Below are 18,629 nucleotides of genomic sequence, written 5' to 3'. Positions count from 1 at the left end.
GACAATGAGAGTTTTGGGGGATTTTGACCAACTGGAATTTAGTATCTACTTCAGCCAGGCATTTTGAAAGAATTTGCTTGCTAAAAATAACATTTACAGTTTGGCAAAAAATATGTTACAAGTTACATAGTTTAAGTTTCTCAAAGGTAAGAGTTGTTAGCATTAACTAACTGAAATTTAGTGAAATAAATAAATGAAAAGATAAATAAATTAAGGCTTTGACTGTTCATCGTGTTGAACCCAGTTTATCTTTCAAGTCTTGTCTGTTTCTAACATGAAAAAAAAAGAAAAAAAAACATAAATGAATATTTTTGGTTAATATAACTATCAGACTAAACCAAAATAAAACCTTGCATTTGGTGCAGAGCTCCATCATCATGTAAAGCAGTTATTAACTGCTGTTGCATGAAAGCATCACACAAATTTGAATGCCCCCAAGTGAAGGACATGAATACAATGAGCTCTTAGTCCTGTTGTGCCTTGTCCCCAGTGCTAATGAACTGAGGGAAAACAGTTCAACAGTTCCTTGGAAAACTTCCTCACTTCCAGAGAAAGGCTGCTGGGACTCCGCCTTAAAAAAAAAAAAAATTGGCTCCAGCTGAGGAGGAAAGTGTTCCTAATACAATGGATAGAAGTAATGAGTAAAAATGGAGCACTGGCCCAGCTCCATTTTCAGATATCTCCTTACTGTGAGCCAAGACTCACCCAGATAAACTACTAAAAGCCCTGAGTCAAATGCATAAGAACTGAAAATTATTATTATTATTTCAATTATTATTATTATTATTATCAAAATAAAGTGCTGTGATCTATGTTTAACGCCAAAGAATTTGTTTTGCAATTTTGTGACAGGTGCAAAAATGTTGTTCTTCCTCTACCTACATGATTATAATCATTTGCTCAAGTTGATGGCATAGCAGAACTACAAGATGTTTCAATTTGGATATCTAGTTTCTGACTTTACTTTATTACATAGCTACACCAGAAAAGGAGCAGAAATGGCAAAAAAAACAAAAAAACTGGGATATTGTGCAGAGATCACATTTTACCCAGCTTTTTCACAAGAACTGTAAAAAGGCTGTGGCTTAACTGTGGGTTAAGCACCTCAGTACTATTGGACACAGACTGTGTCATGCTTGACCCTGAATATCTTCAAGAGACTTTACCCCATGACAGGCCATTTTGAACCATTATGGTGTCATCATTATCGTTTTGGGTAAAGGAAAAACACTGTGCCCCAAACAAACACAAAGGTGGCTGAAAAGCGAGCGCCTGTGTCTGTTACCTGATCGTGGCTTCAGTCCAAACACTGTCAGGGTGGTGCTGAAATCACTGCTGCGCAAACCCTCCTGGCGAGGAAAATAAAACACCCATAACAATCCTTGGCTTTGTCAGAGCACTGAAAGATGTTCAGAGGTGATAAGATTTCATGATTTTTTTTTATCACCATATTCATAAAACTAACCTCACAGTCGTCGTTCCCGCTGGAGTTCTTTCGGGCACTTTGGCACTTGTACTGTTGGGAAATGAAAAGCCAAACATACATTGTTTGTTCTGCTGCAGTTCCAATTACGGTATCAGCGTTATCTCCCAGACACGGCCAGTTACAGCGCTTTGAGAAGGCATGTTCTCACCTTGAGATAGTCTTTTCTCAGGTATTTATTCCTCCTGCGATCTTCGTTCTGGTTGAGGACAGGTGGGACTTCGGGCCACCGTGGTTCTGAGTCTGAATTATCTGTTTTCAGGCTGCCATCGAAGGAGCATGAAGAAGAAGGCTGTAAAAGAAGACAGTCTATATTCAGATCAATCTCAGAATAATGTTGAGAAAAAACATCACATGTGGAACCAGAGGTGTAAAAAATGGCCCAACTGACAGACAAGATAATAATGACAAACAGTTTAATGTATGTTTACTTTAAAATAATAAGGTTTTTACCTGTCCACTGAGCACAGATGCTTCACTGCTTCCTTCATCCAGAGAAGCGCTAAAATAAAAACACAAATGAAATCTTATGACAATTTTAACAAACTTTAAAACATTTTGCAACTCTTGGACCACTTGTGTGTTTTGAGTACATATATGAGATGCTCTGTGGAGCTGCCGCACTGACTTCACATAAAGGGTGATACTCTCCTGTTCAAAAATGAAGCCAAAATATCCCTGCGCATGCATCTGTCTGATATATGGGAGAGTCTGAATTGTATTATACCTGTTTTTAGAAATAAATAACTACCAGACAAAACATCCTAAAAAAAAAAAAATAATTGTGCGCTCAAATGGCTTAACTTAAATAGCTATGATGCTGTTGTGGTGTATTGTGCTATATCATTATGCTATGTTTCTCTCAAATTATATGGATTGGACAACATAACTGATTCCCTGTGAGGAAGTCAAAATGAATGGGAGTTTATTTTAACTTTTTCTGACAACAGATTAAAATATTCATATTTATAGAAGAGGAGGCCTTGGAGGTTTATTTTTTTGATCATTTCCCTTTTCTGTTCCTGACTAAATACTCTCTGTTACATCACTTTGACTGCTAAGTAATTTATCCAGCAAAGGTGCAAAATACTTGCTAGCTTGAGCTTTGGGGTTCTAGATAAGAGAGATCCTGTGGTTCAGAAGAGTACAAACCTTCGGGCTGTCTGAGGTGGGGGCCTTGGTTTGCTGCTGGAGCTTCCGGAGTGACTCAAGAACCTGCAGACATAAACAAATACAAATACTGGAACAGTCATGGATCTGGAAAAATACCTGAGCACATGGGGATGACTCATGATGTGACATGAAGCACAAGGAAGGATTGTTCCAGGATCAGTCATTCACATCAGCAATGAATTTTAGTCATACTCGGAGGAGGGGGGGGGGGGGGGGGGGGGGGGGGGGGTCCATTTCATTGGAAATTTGACCAGCTGAGTAAAATGGCTCTGTCTTTGCTCATTGGATTGCATTGGGTATGAGTGTTTCTATCATTTGATAGTAACCCTGATATACACAACATCCGCTATTTGAAAAGTGGGCTCAGTCATAGACAACTAAAAAGCATGAGAATGTATGTTTGAAAGTGTATAGATTGTATTGTCATACTAGGGAAATAATAATAAAACACTCAATCAATCAATCAATCAATCAATCAATCAATCAATCAATCAATCAATCAATCAATCAGTCTTTATTTGTATAGCGCCATATCACAACAAATGTTACCTCAAGACATTTTCTAAAAACATTAACAGGTCTGGACCAGTGAACGTTAAAAATGTTTTGTTAGCAGAAACCCAACATTAAGACAAGATAAGGAGTCTCATCTCATCTTAACCCACTAGAGTCCTGCTGAGCCAATATCTTGGATAGAAGAAGTGTAAAATCAATCTTTCAGTTAATGGCATAAGAAGAAACCCATCTACCTGTGTGCTCTGCCAGTGACTCTCCGTCGGTGGATGAGACTCTCTGCTCTGCAAATCAAGGACCGCCGCCTAGAGCCACAACATCAGGCAACCAGAAGCCGAGGTGACGGAGAAAGCAGGGAACATGAGATGATCAAGAAAAGGAGACAAAATTAGAATTTCTGCAGAGTTGAGAGTGACATAACTGTAAGGATGGATTAAAAGTTGGAGCAGAAGAAGAGTGTGACAGGAGAAAGCAGAGACAGCATGGGTAAGGTTTCACACGCACCTGTTCTGCTGCTCCTGTTGCAAAAGCTGTACAGCAATCTTCCTCAGATCTAACACCTCCTTCAGCTCATCATCCTCTTCCTCAACAAGCTGCTCCTTATCAGAGCTGGAAAAAGGTCATTTCAGTTAGTATTCTGAGTAACTGCACACACTAATCAAGATTTGAAATGTGGTTCCTAAAAATGCATCATGCACTGCGGTGTGACACTGAAGCTGCTCTGATATATGGCCTTGTGACAATAACCCAATTATGTTTTCCTCAGGCAAATATGTCAATTTGGGATTACAAAGAGGAATATCCTTTAGAAAAAGTTGGATAAAAGACCCAGAAGGCTCATTTTGTCAATCACAAACTGTATATATTAGAAATGGATAGGGTAACAGCATCTAGAAACCACCAGAGGTCTTTTTGCAAAAAATATTTTCAGGCAATTAGATTCTAGGCATAGTTTTAGGGATTAAAGGCACCACATGATGATATAGTTGATTGTTTGACTTCAGTGATGTGTCACAAACCCACCCAGACTCCTCTTTCCAGATGTCTTTATCTTTGCTTTGGTGAGACATGTTAAGAACTTTCTCCAGTTCCTAAAAAACACACACACAATGGACAGCAACAAACAAATACTGATTAGCTTCTCGGTGACAGTTTCTTTATATGTTTTAACGTCCTATTTCCAAACAGACTTCTTTGTACCTTTATACAAGACACATGAGTGCTTGGCTGCCCATCACACTCTGACAGAGCAGGATCTTCATCCGGGTTGGGCTCTATAAAGTCATAGAGATCCTGATCTGATAGAGGGAGGAAGCATCCGCGGTCATCACATAAACTGTCACATTTTAGGCACTTCATTCTACCAACCTCCGTGTCTCTCTTATTGCTGTCATAGGGATATACGTATGTGATACTTATTTTCGGTAACCTTTGCAAGAGTCCATTTTGGAGAGGAGTGAAAGAGCATCAGCACGAGCTGTCTCTGAAACTTGGGAGTGCAGGCTGACTGTGTCATCATCTGAAGGCTGCAGGAGAAAAGAACACGGAGTGAACCTTCACTTTTAGGTTCAAGGTTGTGCTGCAGAAACTGTGACTCGGTTACTTCTACTGCATCTGTTGTACTGTCTTCATGTCTTTCTAACCTTGCTTGAGAGACATTAATTTATCACTACACACCCCATTATCATTATTGTTTTAGAGTTACAGCTAAATCCTGAGGTTACTAGGATGTAGTGGTAAGCTCTGTCTACATGAACAATCAATATAACAACATATTATATCGTCCTTGGGCTGTTTCCACCCTAAGCAGAAGCAGCAGTTTGGTCATTTTTGTTCTGCATAGAGCTGCAAATACATTTTAAATGTCTAATGTCCAGGATAACCTGATCAGCCGCTCCAGTTTCACAGTTTAATTCATTGATCCACTTTCCACCCTTCACTGTTTATCCCCCTGCCAGCTTCACATTATCAAATTTATTAAAATTTAAATCCTCCCAGACATTCTGCTGCCAGTGGCGGTAATTTCCATTTACTTTTCTTGTCTTGTGATCTTTTACCAAAGCTTTCTTGTTGTCTGATTCAGTTGATATACCTGTCAAATCTTTCAATGCAGCTTGCAAAGTATTTGTCTTGGCCCTGGCTGTCATTTCTGGAAAAGTCTGCCTGCGATTGCTTTGGCCTGAACCTGAACCCGAAAGTGTTTCCATTTGTCAGTTTTAATGTTCTCAAAGCAGTAATTCAACTTCACCAAATCAAGTATCAGAATGACCTCCCTGCACTAAAACTCCCTTTGATACTTGCATATTATCACATGTTGCAATATAGTTAGCAGTAACACACAATAATATTCTGTGATCAAACACTGACCTCAGTTGTAGACAGCCTCTTGTCGCCATTGTCACTACCAATTCCAGAGTCAGGCCCGTGGTTCTTACTAGGATAAAAATCTTCCATGCTGCAGGAAAAAGTAAAAAGAAAACAGCTCAGTAACAGGTGGCAGGTGCAGGTAATAGTCACAGGTGACTTTTATCATCAAAAAGGATCAGGGTGTATGATCAAATACTTTAAATAAGGGATAGAAACAATCTCAAAGCAGGTGGATTGAGTTCCCTGCTGTCATGAAACAATCAACAGAAATGATTCAGTACCTATCTGTCAGTGGCTGTGGAAGGCAGCGCTTGCCGAGGGAGGGGAGGTCCAGGGTGTCCGGCTTCTTGTCCATCCTACAGGCCTGGATATTTAGGTACTTGAATATGTGCACTTTGCCTTTGAGACAAATCTGAGAAACACAAATGCATGCAATGTGCCTCAGCGAGAAAAATGCATCTTTATCCACAAGATGGCGCAACTGTTCCAGGAGTGTTGGAGCATGAGGGGCGTGTCAGCTTGACCAACACAACTAAAACACTAAAAACGCCTGATTTGACACATGATAGATATTAAGAATCCACATATCAAAGATAAAACAGAATTGTATCTAAACCTGTGCGGGTGGAGACTGCATAGGATTGTTGTCAAGGATGATGTGCTGCAGCTGCCGGAGCTTCCTGTAGGCTGCAGGAATCTCTGTGATCTTATTGCAGGAGAAGTCGAGTCGGATGAGAGGTAAGTCGGCCAACTCTGCAAGCACAGGCAAGAAGAGTTTCATGCTGTTGTTGAATGTGATGTATCTTATCCAACATGTCAAAATGTTAAATCAAAAAATAGCACACTTTTGTTATTCTTGTGGGTTACACCTGATCAGTACACTCCACGCCTGCAACTGCGTAATCTTAAAATAACAGCCTATCAACATACAATACAGAGGTATTGTTTTGGTTGCAAGAGAATGGGTACACTTGCCAAAAATGTCAGTGTGAATCAATAATGTGAGATTTCCAGAGAAAGAAGAGCATCATGAGTGATGAACTGACCCTCAGGCAGCATGTGGAGACAGTTCTTCCTGATGTTGAGTTCTCGTAAGGCTTGAAGCCTCCCAACCTGAGCCGGCAGCACCTGGATCTCATTGCAGCTAATGTCCTGCAAGGGGAGACAGAGTGCAAGGAATTGGATTACTAAGGCAGCATTTTTTTTGCATTGGTTCAAATGCACAAGCAAACGAAACAATGCTCACCAGCTCCATCAACTCTTTGGCCCTGCCAATCTCCTCTGGGATGGACACCAGCTTGTTGTTGCTCACAAGCAGGACTTTGAGGGGGAGGCTGAACAAGTATTTTGGCAGAACTGACAAGAGGTTTCGGCTGAAAAGAAAAGGAAGAAACAATGACCCACATTTCATACAGTAAACAGAAGCATGTAGCGGTGAGTATCTGGTGACTGGGAATTGAGGAACTGCTTCTCTTTCATTTAGGCGTTTCTGTCTTCTTGTTTCAGTGTATAGGGAACAAGCTTCTCTTGAGGTTTAAAACATGAGATAAAGCAGGAACAAAACTGAAAGTTAGTGTTAGTTTTGACCCACCTGATGTCAAGATAAGTCAGCATCTGCAGGTTGATAATGGCTTCTGGGATGCACTTGATGCAGTTGTGGTAGAGGTTGAGCGACTCGAGGGGGGCAAAGAGACACACTTCAGGAGGGATTTCTGTGAGGCGGTTCTTAGACAAGTCTGCAAGGCAGAGGGAAAGAAACCAATAAAACACACTTTTCATGCACAGGTGACATAATCTTTTGAAGATCTTGGTACAACCCTTTTGTTTGCTTTGGGCAGAAAGTATAATCAATATGTCTCTGTGACTAATAGGCAGCGTGCCTCTTCGTTGAACATTAGTCTAAGATTACACCAGAGTCCAAGGCTTCAAAGGGAGGAGTGCCTCTGGTATGAACTGGCTCAGTATTTTCCAATATTGATCTCAGTAGTAGTGGCACAGTAATGGCTTTGCATTAGTAGAAAAAGGTGTGATCAGTCAGAATACACTGCATATCTTTTCTTTCAGTAACAGTTATACAGCATCTTCCAAGCCAGGGGTGCCAAACTTCTTTTCAGTGAGGGGCCAAAACAAATCATGGTGGAGGGTCGCCGGCCAAAACTAAACATTCATGTTGCGGTGCATGATATCAGATATGCCTATAGCATAATTGTGCAAAATGAATACTCATACAAGTAATTTTGAAAATAATAAACAATTTTCTTTACTGTATTTCACAACATGAGTTTACTGAACATCCATATGGCACAAACACTAAGCCTATGTCTTCAAAGACATTTAGTGCAATATAACCTTAACAAAATGGAACAGAGCTTGCTCCTATCAAACCAAAACAGAGCATTTTCTATCCTTTTAAAATAAAGAAAAAGTAATATAACTGAACACCTGCTTTAACTTTTTTTTCCTGGGACTAGCGCCACCCTACTCCCAATGTAACACAGTGTTAATTTGTGGTAAGAGGAAGTGCAACATTAAATCAAGAAATGAGTGAGAAATTCAGGCTGCTGGCAGTGGAAAAATGATAACGATTGTATATATATATATATATATATATATATATATATATATATATATATATATATATATATATATATATATATATATATATATATATATATATATATAAGACTATATGGATTAAATCAAAATTCAACAAGGGCAGCAGGCAGTAAAAAAATCCCTGGCGGACCAACTTTGGACAGCCCTGTTTTATGCCCTTGTACAGTTAGACCACAATTACTTATACACTAATGCTGTTAAATGCAGATGTTTGATAATGAATAAACATTTTCATGTACAGACATGCAATTTATAATCCATCCAGGCAGCCTGATCTTGCCAGGAGTCACGGGAGCAGGTCCCAGTTTTGCTTGGATGAGACTATAGAACAGCTTGGACTGGTCACCAGTCTATCACAAAGCTGGTAGACACAAATCAGTCAGGCAGGCAGGCAGGCAGGCAGGCAGGCACACACACACACACACACACACACACACACACACACACACACACACACACACACACACACACACACACACACACACACACACACACACACACACACACACACACACACACATCTATGGTCAATTCAAACACAGCCTGTACAATAAATGGACGTAGTCTCCCTGACGTCACCTGTTTCTGAAACAGATTCTTGAAGCAAACCAGCTGACACCGCCATATTGGAAATGGCTTTGCGCCTACACACACAAACAGCTTTAGGGCACCTACCACTCACGTGAGCATCTGATTGGGAAAACTTCCAATCTTAATGCCCTCTAAGCTGCCGAGGGTTCAGACAGGAGATGTTTTTTTGTTAATATGTGTATTTCTGCTGTGAAATTCAACTTTTTTGGCTTGGTGTGTATGCAACTTTCTATACTACCAGAGCAACCCTCAAGTTGACACTCAAGAAACAGCAGGTTTTAGCACTTCAGCACTTCTCATATTTTTAGATCAAAGGTCGCCACTTGGGGGGGAAGCCAAGAGGAACAAGTTCATGGAAGATACAAACTCCATACTGTAAGGGTCCTGCCTGGCTGGAGAATGAACGTGGATCCCTCTTGCTGTGAGACAACAGCTCTGAAACATAATGATGTAAGCTCCAATCTGTTAAACATTTATTAGCCGTGTGACAAAATAATTTAAAATAAATTGCTCTGTACAGTTTTAAAATGATACAGTGTTTCAATACCATTGGATGGGCCATTTATTTCCAAGCGGCTCGACTTTCTGAATTGATGAGGTCATCACATATAGATCTCCTGACTAGTTCACGGCACATTAAAGGGACGGGCCTCAAACACCAAGATCTGTCCTCAGCCCCGCCTTTGACAGGTCCCCAAGGGGCTGGCCAATCAGAGTGAAAAGAGGTGTGTGGAGCAGGGAGACTCGAGAAGACAGCAGCTAATACAAAGCATTTCAGAAGGCTGAAATAAAGATTTTCTACAAAGCCAGGGTGAAAAAAAAGGAATTTTCTTTTTTCTTTTCTTCTTGTTGAGCTGTTAATCATGAAAAACTACGGAAACACCAAAGGAGGAGTGTAAGCCTAAAATACAGGACAAAACCCCCTCCATAAACATTCACCCCTATTCAGGCTTGTACTGCTGTCCAGACCCCTGGACCTGCATGTCTCGCCCCACTGTCTGCTCTCCATACCTCATGTCTCTCTTCAGCTGACCTATTAATACAGACTAAAAGCCTAAAAACACAATTCAAAAAAGAAAAGTCATTTGGGTTCTTTGTTCAAGCATCAGTCATATATTTCAAAGGACATTCTGAGTTGTTCTGACCCATGGCTGTTATTGGTCTTCAAATGGTTTAAACAGTGATATTATTCATATAAAACACAGTTACTTGTGTGTTCAAATACATGCCTTTTGAGGGTTCATTGCATCTTTCTATGTGATTTCTGACCTACATGGCCAGGTGAAAGTAGTACAGTTAGTGTCAAATGAATAAAGGACACAATACTATCAAAAGTGTGTTGACCATGAAAAAAACAATGTGTTCTGCAAATTTATAACCTTACACATTTGTCAAGTAAAGGGGCCTTCTATTCTGCAAAATGAATGAATGTAATCTCTGTCAGAGTTCATGAATATGAGAACAGACCTTCTCTCTCTTGTGAGTGTGAAAGCAGGGCTGATACTGGGGGTCGGGCTCATTACTCATCTGTCAAAATTCAGGCTTTTTTCATGTGCACACGGCACATATTAAATCTTAATAAACATCATCATCCAGACTCAGGCTCCCTCTGGAGGGCTATGATTCTTGCACGCACTCTGATCATGCACAAAGCTTGGGTTAAGGCACTTTATTTCTCAAGGTTGCTGAATCACTCACAGCACTCACAGTCTGACATTTCACAGCACATACACTCACAGAGGCACACATTTCTTCCTCTTTGTATCTTCTGTTCAATAAACCCTTCCATATGTTGTAACAGGAAACCTAAAGATACATCACAGTCCATGAAAACTACACATAAAGAGACTATATGACATTGTGCAGACTTCACCTTCAGACACATATTGATTGAGCAGCTGTGTGCGCCTCCCTGTATTTGTGTGAACGATCCTGTCTTTTGAAATATCTCTGGGTGACACCATAATTAGAGAGCTGAAGGCTTCAAAGCTACAGACAAAAACAAGCTTTCACTTTCTTTCCCACCTTACTGAAGTGGTATATATTTACTACTAGGAAAGCAAACAGAAGCCCACCTCCATCTCCTTAATGCATGCAACAACATGCAGCTGCTCTTTATGAGACAATTGAGCTGTATACTGAGAGCAAGCATTGTCCATTAAGAGTTTCCTGTTTGCTGTGGATGGATAAATATAACAGTTTACAATATGTAATGTAAGAAACTCTTTTAGACTGAATATAGACATCGTTGTGCAGGTTTTACAACCTTTAATCCTGACTTTGTGAGGCTGTAAGTCATCACAGAGAGAGCAGAAGTATGTGCCAGTTATTTCTTGAAATAGACTTTTTCTGACAGGCCTCAAATGAGCAACAGCAGAGCAGACAAGCCTCTTTCTGTTGTCGTGTGTCTAAGCTCAGACAGCAGCCAATAAGCAGAAGTGAGAAGCAGACCATGAGACAGTCAGCGGCACAAAGAGGAAAACATGCCCAGAGGTTAAGGGAAACAGAAATTACCACATGGGGACACACCAAAGCTGAGGTCACAGGCAATACTTGTTTTCCATTAAGAGTAAATTGTGCAGCTCCCTGAGGCTCGGACCTTGATGCTGTAACCCAGCTGCACATGGACGACTCTCCAACCGCCCTCCCTCCACCCCACAACTGGGGATTCTTCGGTAGCAGTGGAATCATGGGAGTCGATAGGAGATGGGGGTGGGGGGAGACAGGCTTTGTGAGCCTGTTCATGTCTATCCCCTTGCTCCCTCCTCCAACTCAGGCCATGCACCATCTGCAGCCCACAGTGGGCCTCTTATCCACCTGCTGGTCGACCAGAGCTCCCGCAGGACATGTCGCGCCTGGCAGACGAGCCCACAACCTCAGCTCCTCTACTGAGCTGCCCCCTCATGCCAAACCAGCAATCCATTTATTAATATTGTTAGAACAGAAGATGTTTTATCTATCATGACACAGCAGAGATAGTGTATCAGATATCCTGCTGAGCTCTGGCTCAAATGACAGACTACAGTCTCTTCCTCTGCAGTAAATTTCTGCAGCAATATGCTTAAATGCACATATTATGTGATTGCATTTTTTTTTCTATCATTTAAAGAAATGAAGAAGAAAAAATAATACAAATCTTTCACAAGAAATCCAGCATTAAGGAACCAGAAAATCCTAAAAGCTTTCACCATAAAAGCACTCTTACAACACGGTTCCGGTTACTGAAAACAGGGAAGGAACCTGACAAAGTCATGATTAATTGGGATAATTATTTGTGTCCTGCAGCAGATGTGACCATAGATTGTCACTGGTAGGTTTGGGGTGTGGTCTGAAGCACAGCTGGGTGTTCAGAGCCAGGCAAAGACCTTCTGTCAGCGTAATGTTTGCTTTTCATTTAAATGAGGTGTTTAACTGTCACTCATCAAAGTCCTGCGACCATCAGCTTGCTCCAGCTGATTCCAAGCCTGAGTCACATGATGGTCATCTTCTGCTGAGGTCATGCTCAAGCTTGGAAACTGAAATACTAAATGTCTCACTGCTGCCAAATTGTTTAAATGTAAGAGTTCTTAACATGCCTTGAAAAATCTGAAACTGAAAAGACAATTTAAGGTGAAAACTGGGGAAAACAGCTCTTTTATGAATTTTTCTTGTGATATTTGATACCTCATTTGCAATAACAGATACAAACAAATCTTAGAAGCCAAAACTACAGTAAGCATGGAAAATACTCATTTTCCATGACCTTACTTCCCAACTGTATTTGTTGGCTTCGAACTGACTGTAATACTACCTAGAAAAATGGTTGACTGCTTCACTTTGCAATTGTTCAGTACTAACTTTTTTGCGATGTTACCTTATTTGACCAACTTGTTGACTTTCTTGGTATCCTCTTTGTCTTTTTCTTTTATAATAAATCTCATGGCTGTGAGATTAAAAAAAAATCACAAAGAACCTGTCTTGAAACCTGTTCATAAACAGCGTTTCGGCATTCCATCCTGAACATAACATCCCAGAAAAACTGCTGTCATGCGAATGTGGTCAACAGTGGTTTTTTATTTATTTTTTGCCTAATCGTTTTTAGGAAGCAATTTCGACAATGTTAAAACTGACAGGGAAGCCAATGCAGCAGTTTTGAACATTTACTCCTGAGGCAGTGTCCTCAGATCTTGCATCCAACCTTGCTTGTCAACAGAATTACTGGTTGTATTAAAGAGAATCCTGGTCCAGGGATGAGGCTTCTACTAGCTGGGCTATGGTATGTTCTGTCAGGTTTGGACTGGAGAAGCCTCTCTATTGTCTATGTGTGTAACTTAAAGCACCCGAGGTGCTTTAAGTTACTGCTATCAAGGGGGAACTCCTTTTAACTCTTGCATTCACAAGCTTGCACCAACTGCCTTTATCTAGGCCAAGAGTCATCCCCACACAGAACTTAGACTTCCCCTCCAGCCATTTAGGCAACGCATGCTCAGCAGCTGACAACACATACAGGCATGAGCTGACTGTGTCATTCATGGACAGATGTGCATTAGAGTACACAGACAAGTGATACCTTTGTAATATCATGATCCTTTGACTCTGTTCATCTCTTGTTCTTTCTGCATGCCACTCTATTCCCCTCTCTAACCTGAACACTGTCAAGGCAGATGGCTATCTAAGATGAGACTGGTTCAGCTCAAGGTTTCTGCCTGTTGAAAGGAAGTTTGTCCTCACCACATTTCAATTCCTAATGCTGCAAAAGACTTGTTTAGATGATATAAGACTCCTTATCTTGTCTTGATGTTGGGTATTTGTCAATAACAAAAGGTTCTTTTAAGTGCATAGTAATTCTGGTTTTTCCAAATAAAGATGGACTGAATGATAAAATACACCTCAAAGTAAAATGGGAATATTTCTATCAGACCAGTCCTTCTGCTTCTTTTCTGGGGCGTAAGCTTTAGTTTTTGGAGCTCGTTCCAGCAATCACCAAGGGAAAAAATCTAAAGCAGGTATCTCAAAAGTGTATCTAACAGCATATTTTTCTTTAGCTTTATAAAAAGATATAATGTAGTCTTGCTGACTCATATCAGTTCAATGAGGATCCATATTCAAAAATTGATGGCTATACATCTTAATACTTAAATCATCTTTCAATTGCAATCTCGACTGCTAGGTCATACTGGTGCCCTGACACACACTTATCCAACAAACTTATCATGGTACTATTCAAGTGTGTGGGCCTTTCTTCTCTTCTTTGATAGTATAAGAACAGCTGACCATGGTTTCTTTTTTTATTTGCAATCTATCTAAGAACAAAAATAAAAACAGTCCCTTATGGCACAATTTTTGCATGCAGTTCACACTCACTATTGTGCAGGTTGCACAAATGTGAACTCAATAGTTTGCGTTTTAATTTTCACAATGTAAGAGTAATTGTATAGCTTTGTTTTTGGACATTTTAAAATAAAATTGCATTTGAAAACATTAAAACTAGCATATTTCTATTCACTTGCTCTTTGACAGTTCTATCCTAAAACCTGTTTTACTCAAAAGTTATTTCAACCCTTGTAAGCAATGGGCCACCCTTTGCTTGCTTTCTTTCCAGCTCTTAAAATACCACTGTGTCAGCAGATCTCTTTTTAACTTCTGAGGAATCATAAAAGAAATGTGAGGAACAGCACGGACTGTAAAACAAAGACAGTTAGTGCTGTATTGTAAATGTTCAGGTCATTACTGTGGAAAATAGCCCCAAGGAAGCATTCAGCTCATCATCTGTTTTGTGCATATGATGCAGACAGAAACTCATCAACAATAAACCGAACCTTTAGGCCAATAATCACTCTGTCTATAATACTGATAATATCCAAAAGTATAAGCATCAAGTTGATACCTCCTTTACCATGTCGTTTAGTTTAATTTCAATGGCTGAGTATTAGTACACATGCATCTAATGGTAGCAGGATTCATAGCTGAGGCGTCGTGTTCCTGCTGACAGGTATGCATATGTCTTGTCTAGACATGCATAAGCACATGAAAAAAGGCGCCCTGAGGGAAGAAACGCCACTGGAGAATGTGAATTTTTTCAGGCCACACTCTTGTATTGCTTGTGTCCCATTGTTTGTGTTTAATAATATCTATGCCATGCACAAAACTCGGTTTCTTGGGGGCATTTCTATTCAGTTTCCACCCACTAGCAGAAGTCTTTGTTCACAGATAATCAAGAACAGAAAAGACGAGACAAGCACCCATAATGTTTTAATGGATAAGTAGATTTCGAGAGAGATGGACTACAAAGTATAAGCAGCAGTGTGGGGAGTGTTTTTCTGAAATGTTCTTGTTCATTAATGAGACGTTACATTAAGGTTATTTACGCAAGTTAATTATTAAATTCCAAGAATACAAATGCATGATACTTCTGTCCTTGTGGAGTCGTCCTTCACAAAATGCCCTGAAGGACTTAACTTCACAGGAATGTAACAGGGCAAAGGCAGCCTTACAACACGAGATGTGCCCTGTGTTTCAACCCAAGCATGTAATATTCATTTTGCCACCTGTTCAACAAGCTAGTACAGTTCAGAAGTTTGGACATGATACATTTCACATGAAAAACCTTGCAGTTTTTGGTTTGTTCTTGGCTGTCTCACAAGCATTCTTGGATGGCGCCAGAAATCTCACTTCCTTATCATTTCTTTGACCTTACATTTGGAGCTTTATTTGGAAGCTTAGTATCAAACCAAAGCCTTCATGGAGGAAACAAGAGTGTGCAAGAAGGTGGAAGATTTGCAGGGTGCAGGAGGAATCTATGCAATCCTTAACTTTGATGCAGAATCCCCAAATTAAATCTCTTGTATGACCCACATTTTTGGGCTACTGTAAATAAATCATTATGTTCACTCAGAAAGTAAACAAAATTTGGGGTTTGAAATAAATATGTTTATTTTCTAGAGCACCAGTCCATACAGCGCTGCAGCTTTGTTGTATGTCTGTAATCATTCTGCATGGTACTGCAGTGTCTGACATGCATGTGTTAGCACCTACTCAGGCAGGGTAGCGGCAGGCTGGGATATGAACCTGAACATCTGCCCAGGTTGATGCCCCTCTCCCCAGCCCATCTCCAAGGTCGAGGCAGCAGCTCAGAGACCTTTCACTCCCCCATGGGAAAACAAACTGAGTGGCAACAAACTGCCAGTGAGCACACTGCAAACAGACACCCCTGTGTGAGCTGGCCTCTCCCTTTTCTCTGTCTACACACACTGCAGCCTTCTGCTCCTCATTAGTCAAATGGGGGACACTCAGTAAGACCCCGTTCAATACTAAAAAAAACTATCCAACTTCTGAAGAAAGCAAAGGGATGGACTGAATTTATAGTCACACCAAATTAATGATGGGAAATCATGCTTGGGTCTTGTTTGAAGGTACAGGGCTAAATAGTCTTTAAAAAGAAAAAGGAAACAACAGAAAAAATGAAGCGTAATGCTGTCGGATCAAGAAGCCATTTCTTCTACAGTATACAGAAATAAAAATTTCCCTTTTTTTAAGAAAAAAAAACTGCTCTGATTAAAATAAAATTCAAATCACAGTTTTTGATAACCTCATTACTGCATTAGATCACAGTGGACATTAGCGTCAATACTTCCAAGCCAACTGTATTATAACCTGAGTTTTCCATCTTCCTGTTGTATGTTGTAATCCATACTTCAATTTAAACATTAAATTTCAACAACGGGAGACTAAACAAAGACATTTTAAGTTAGATGAGGCATCGTAATTGCTCAGTAATCTTGATTTATAATGAAGTTTATTTCGCTTCTGATTCAATCACTCTCACAAAGTTTAAAGTCTGAGAGCAGCCTTGTTTAATGAGATGATAAAGCTAGTGTAAGAAGTGGTGCTGTGAGGTGTTGCTGTCTTTTTGCACCTTTGAAAGTGAAACATCCTTTTGGCACACCTTTTAATCAAGGCACCAAAATCAAGGTGTCAAAAAAAAAGGAAAAACAAGTGAAAAGATGCCAGCATTCACAGTGACTGAGTTCGATACAGTGAAAGCAAGAGATGAAAAGGTGAGATCGAAATGTGTCACATCTCTGTTGATCACTTTCATGTACTTGTGATAGCAGCAACAGTGAATTTGGAGTCTTACTTTAGAGCAGATTATAAGCATATTACAGTCTAAAAACAGTGGAGTTTAAACAGCCCAGCGGTCCAGAAATAGTGCACGCTGACTTCCTGTTCTATTAGTCTCTCCCCTGTAAGGCAGCCTGTACAAAGCATTAGATACTGCAGCTTTCGCAGCAAACTCAGTAGACTTTTCACACCATTCAGGCACAAGCAAGATGAAAGTGTGTGTGTGTTTGCAAACCTTAAAGGAGTCTTGAGAATTTAACACACCAGTATGGGAAAGCAGTTTTATAGATTATCTAAAATGTCTTCCAAATTACATCTGCAACCCTTCATGCTTCATACCTTATGTGTTCAAATCTGTCATTTTTCGAAAAAGGCTGGGACTAAAATCTTTGAGCAGGAAATCTGTAACCCCTTGGGGAAAGGGCTCAAACTAAAGGCTTGCCACAAGCTGCAAATGGTGGAGTAGCAACATATGGTATATGAGGACACCTCGGAGTAGGAAACTATCACTGTGATACCTGGCATAATTGATAATATGACTATGAGTGATTTATTACAATGGGGAAATAAACCCTTCCTTACACCACCCTGTCAAATGAATGGAGCAGCTCTGAGGAAGCGTGAGCTTTGCGCTGACCTACTGACTAAAATATAATTGCAACACCAAACACCAGACACAGCTTTTTGCATACATATGAAACCAAAAGTGTGGTATCTTCCTCCTCTAGAATGCACTCAGAGCTGTATGGGCATCACAGGCACCCTGGCAAGTATGCAGGCAAGCAGGGGGGTGAGGCTACAAGTGCACTGCATCTTTTGTCTGGTTGTGCCGAAATTGGGAGGAAAAAAAAAAGGTAGAGCATGTAGGTGCAGCCTATCACATGCTCAGCGCAGATGATATTCAATGAGCAAGATCTACAACCGTGCCTCTCGGTTCATTCATATTCTACCCCAGCACGGCAGCAGCCCCAGTGCCAAATCTACTGCGGCTTGGTGTGCAAACCGCTGCACAGCGCATGGCTTTGGGTGCGCCTGCCGTCTCATTCATGTGTCTCCTGGGGAAGAGATGAGAGATGCTGGCGTCGACCAAAACAACCACACAACAGCAGCCGAGCCCCTCGTGCAGTGAAGCGGTGTGATATGTGAGACTGAATGGGCAGTAATTACCACAAGGGTGTGTAGCCTAACTGCATTCACAAGAGCCAACCGAGTGGACGGCATATCCCTTTAAATATTGTCACCTATATATTAATGCGCCCAGACTAGACAGAAATGCACGCACAATGCGGACGTGCTGCATTCAAAGACACGTAAATCCATGAGCACATTATTGTAGGAGAACATTGTCTGGGGCGAACACGTTATTTCCTTTAGCCCATGCATGCATGCACCCACACACCTGCTTGTGTTGTATCCGTCAGATCGTAGCTCATCCCCGGGTACTCCCTCAGCTTCCTACCGCTCAGGTTGAGAATCCCGGAGCAGACCGCATCCTCCAAAGCCCGGTCCAGGCTGCGGGCCGTGTGGTGCTGCTGCTGGTGCGGCTGCTGGAACTGGTTAATGCCCGGGCTCCAGTGAGGTCCACTGGGGTAGTGATGGCTTTGTAGAGCCGTGACAGCTCCCACACCTCCCTGACTGGACGCCATTTTCGTAAAAAAGAAATTACTCTTACAATAATAACAGCGCACAGCGGCAGATTCTCCGCCCATGCGCATACGCGTTACATTCCCGGGACGGACGCTAGGGGATGGGCTTCTTCTGAGGTGGTGCTGCTTCTGCTGCTTAT

At 40.9% G+C, this 18,629-nt stretch overlaps 1 protein-coding gene across 1 annotated transcript in view; it reads right to left on the bottom strand.

Annotated features, from left to right (window-relative positions):
- lrch2 (leucine-rich repeats and calponin homology (CH) domain containing 2) overlaps nucleotides 1–18,629 on the bottom strand; it is a 28,888-nt gene extending 10,259 nt beyond the window's left edge. Inside the window, exons 1-17 of the mRNA XM_074671915.1 lie at nucleotides 18,243–18,629; nucleotides 7,128–7,272; nucleotides 6,783–6,909; nucleotides 6,583–6,688; nucleotides 6,153–6,289; nucleotides 5,818–5,948; nucleotides 5,537–5,624; nucleotides 4,599–4,695; nucleotides 4,370–4,467; nucleotides 4,193–4,260; nucleotides 3,674–3,778; nucleotides 3,406–3,474; nucleotides 2,636–2,698; nucleotides 1,937–1,985; nucleotides 1,635–1,775; nucleotides 1,466–1,516; nucleotides 1,286–1,349 (exon numbers count right to left, since the gene is read on the bottom strand). Of these exons, the coding sequence (XP_074528016.1) occupies nucleotides 1,286–1,349; nucleotides 1,466–1,516; nucleotides 1,635–1,775; nucleotides 1,937–1,985; nucleotides 2,636–2,698; nucleotides 3,406–3,474; nucleotides 3,674–3,778; nucleotides 4,193–4,260; nucleotides 4,370–4,467; nucleotides 4,599–4,695; nucleotides 5,537–5,624; nucleotides 5,818–5,948; nucleotides 6,153–6,289; nucleotides 6,583–6,688; nucleotides 6,783–6,909; nucleotides 7,128–7,272; nucleotides 18,243–18,558 (1,855 nt within the window). The 5' untranslated portion in view covers nucleotides 18,559–18,629. The remainder of the gene's footprint in view (nucleotides 1–1,285; nucleotides 1,350–1,465; nucleotides 1,517–1,634; nucleotides 1,776–1,936; nucleotides 1,986–2,635; nucleotides 2,699–3,405; nucleotides 3,475–3,673; nucleotides 3,779–4,192; nucleotides 4,261–4,369; nucleotides 4,468–4,598; nucleotides 4,696–5,536; nucleotides 5,625–5,817; nucleotides 5,949–6,152; nucleotides 6,290–6,582; nucleotides 6,689–6,782; nucleotides 6,910–7,127; nucleotides 7,273–18,242) is intronic.

This window comes from Halichoeres trimaculatus, unplaced genomic scaffold (genome assembly GCF_033239565.1).
Source record: "Halichoeres trimaculatus isolate MK-OKI-2021-1 unplaced genomic scaffold, fHalTri1.1 fHalTri1_scaffold_6, whole genome shotgun sequence".
In the NCBI taxonomy this organism is placed as follows: domain Eukaryota; kingdom Metazoa; phylum Chordata; class Actinopteri; order Labriformes; family Labridae; genus Halichoeres; species Halichoeres trimaculatus.
This window is presented reverse-complemented; position numbering and strand designations above follow the sequence as displayed.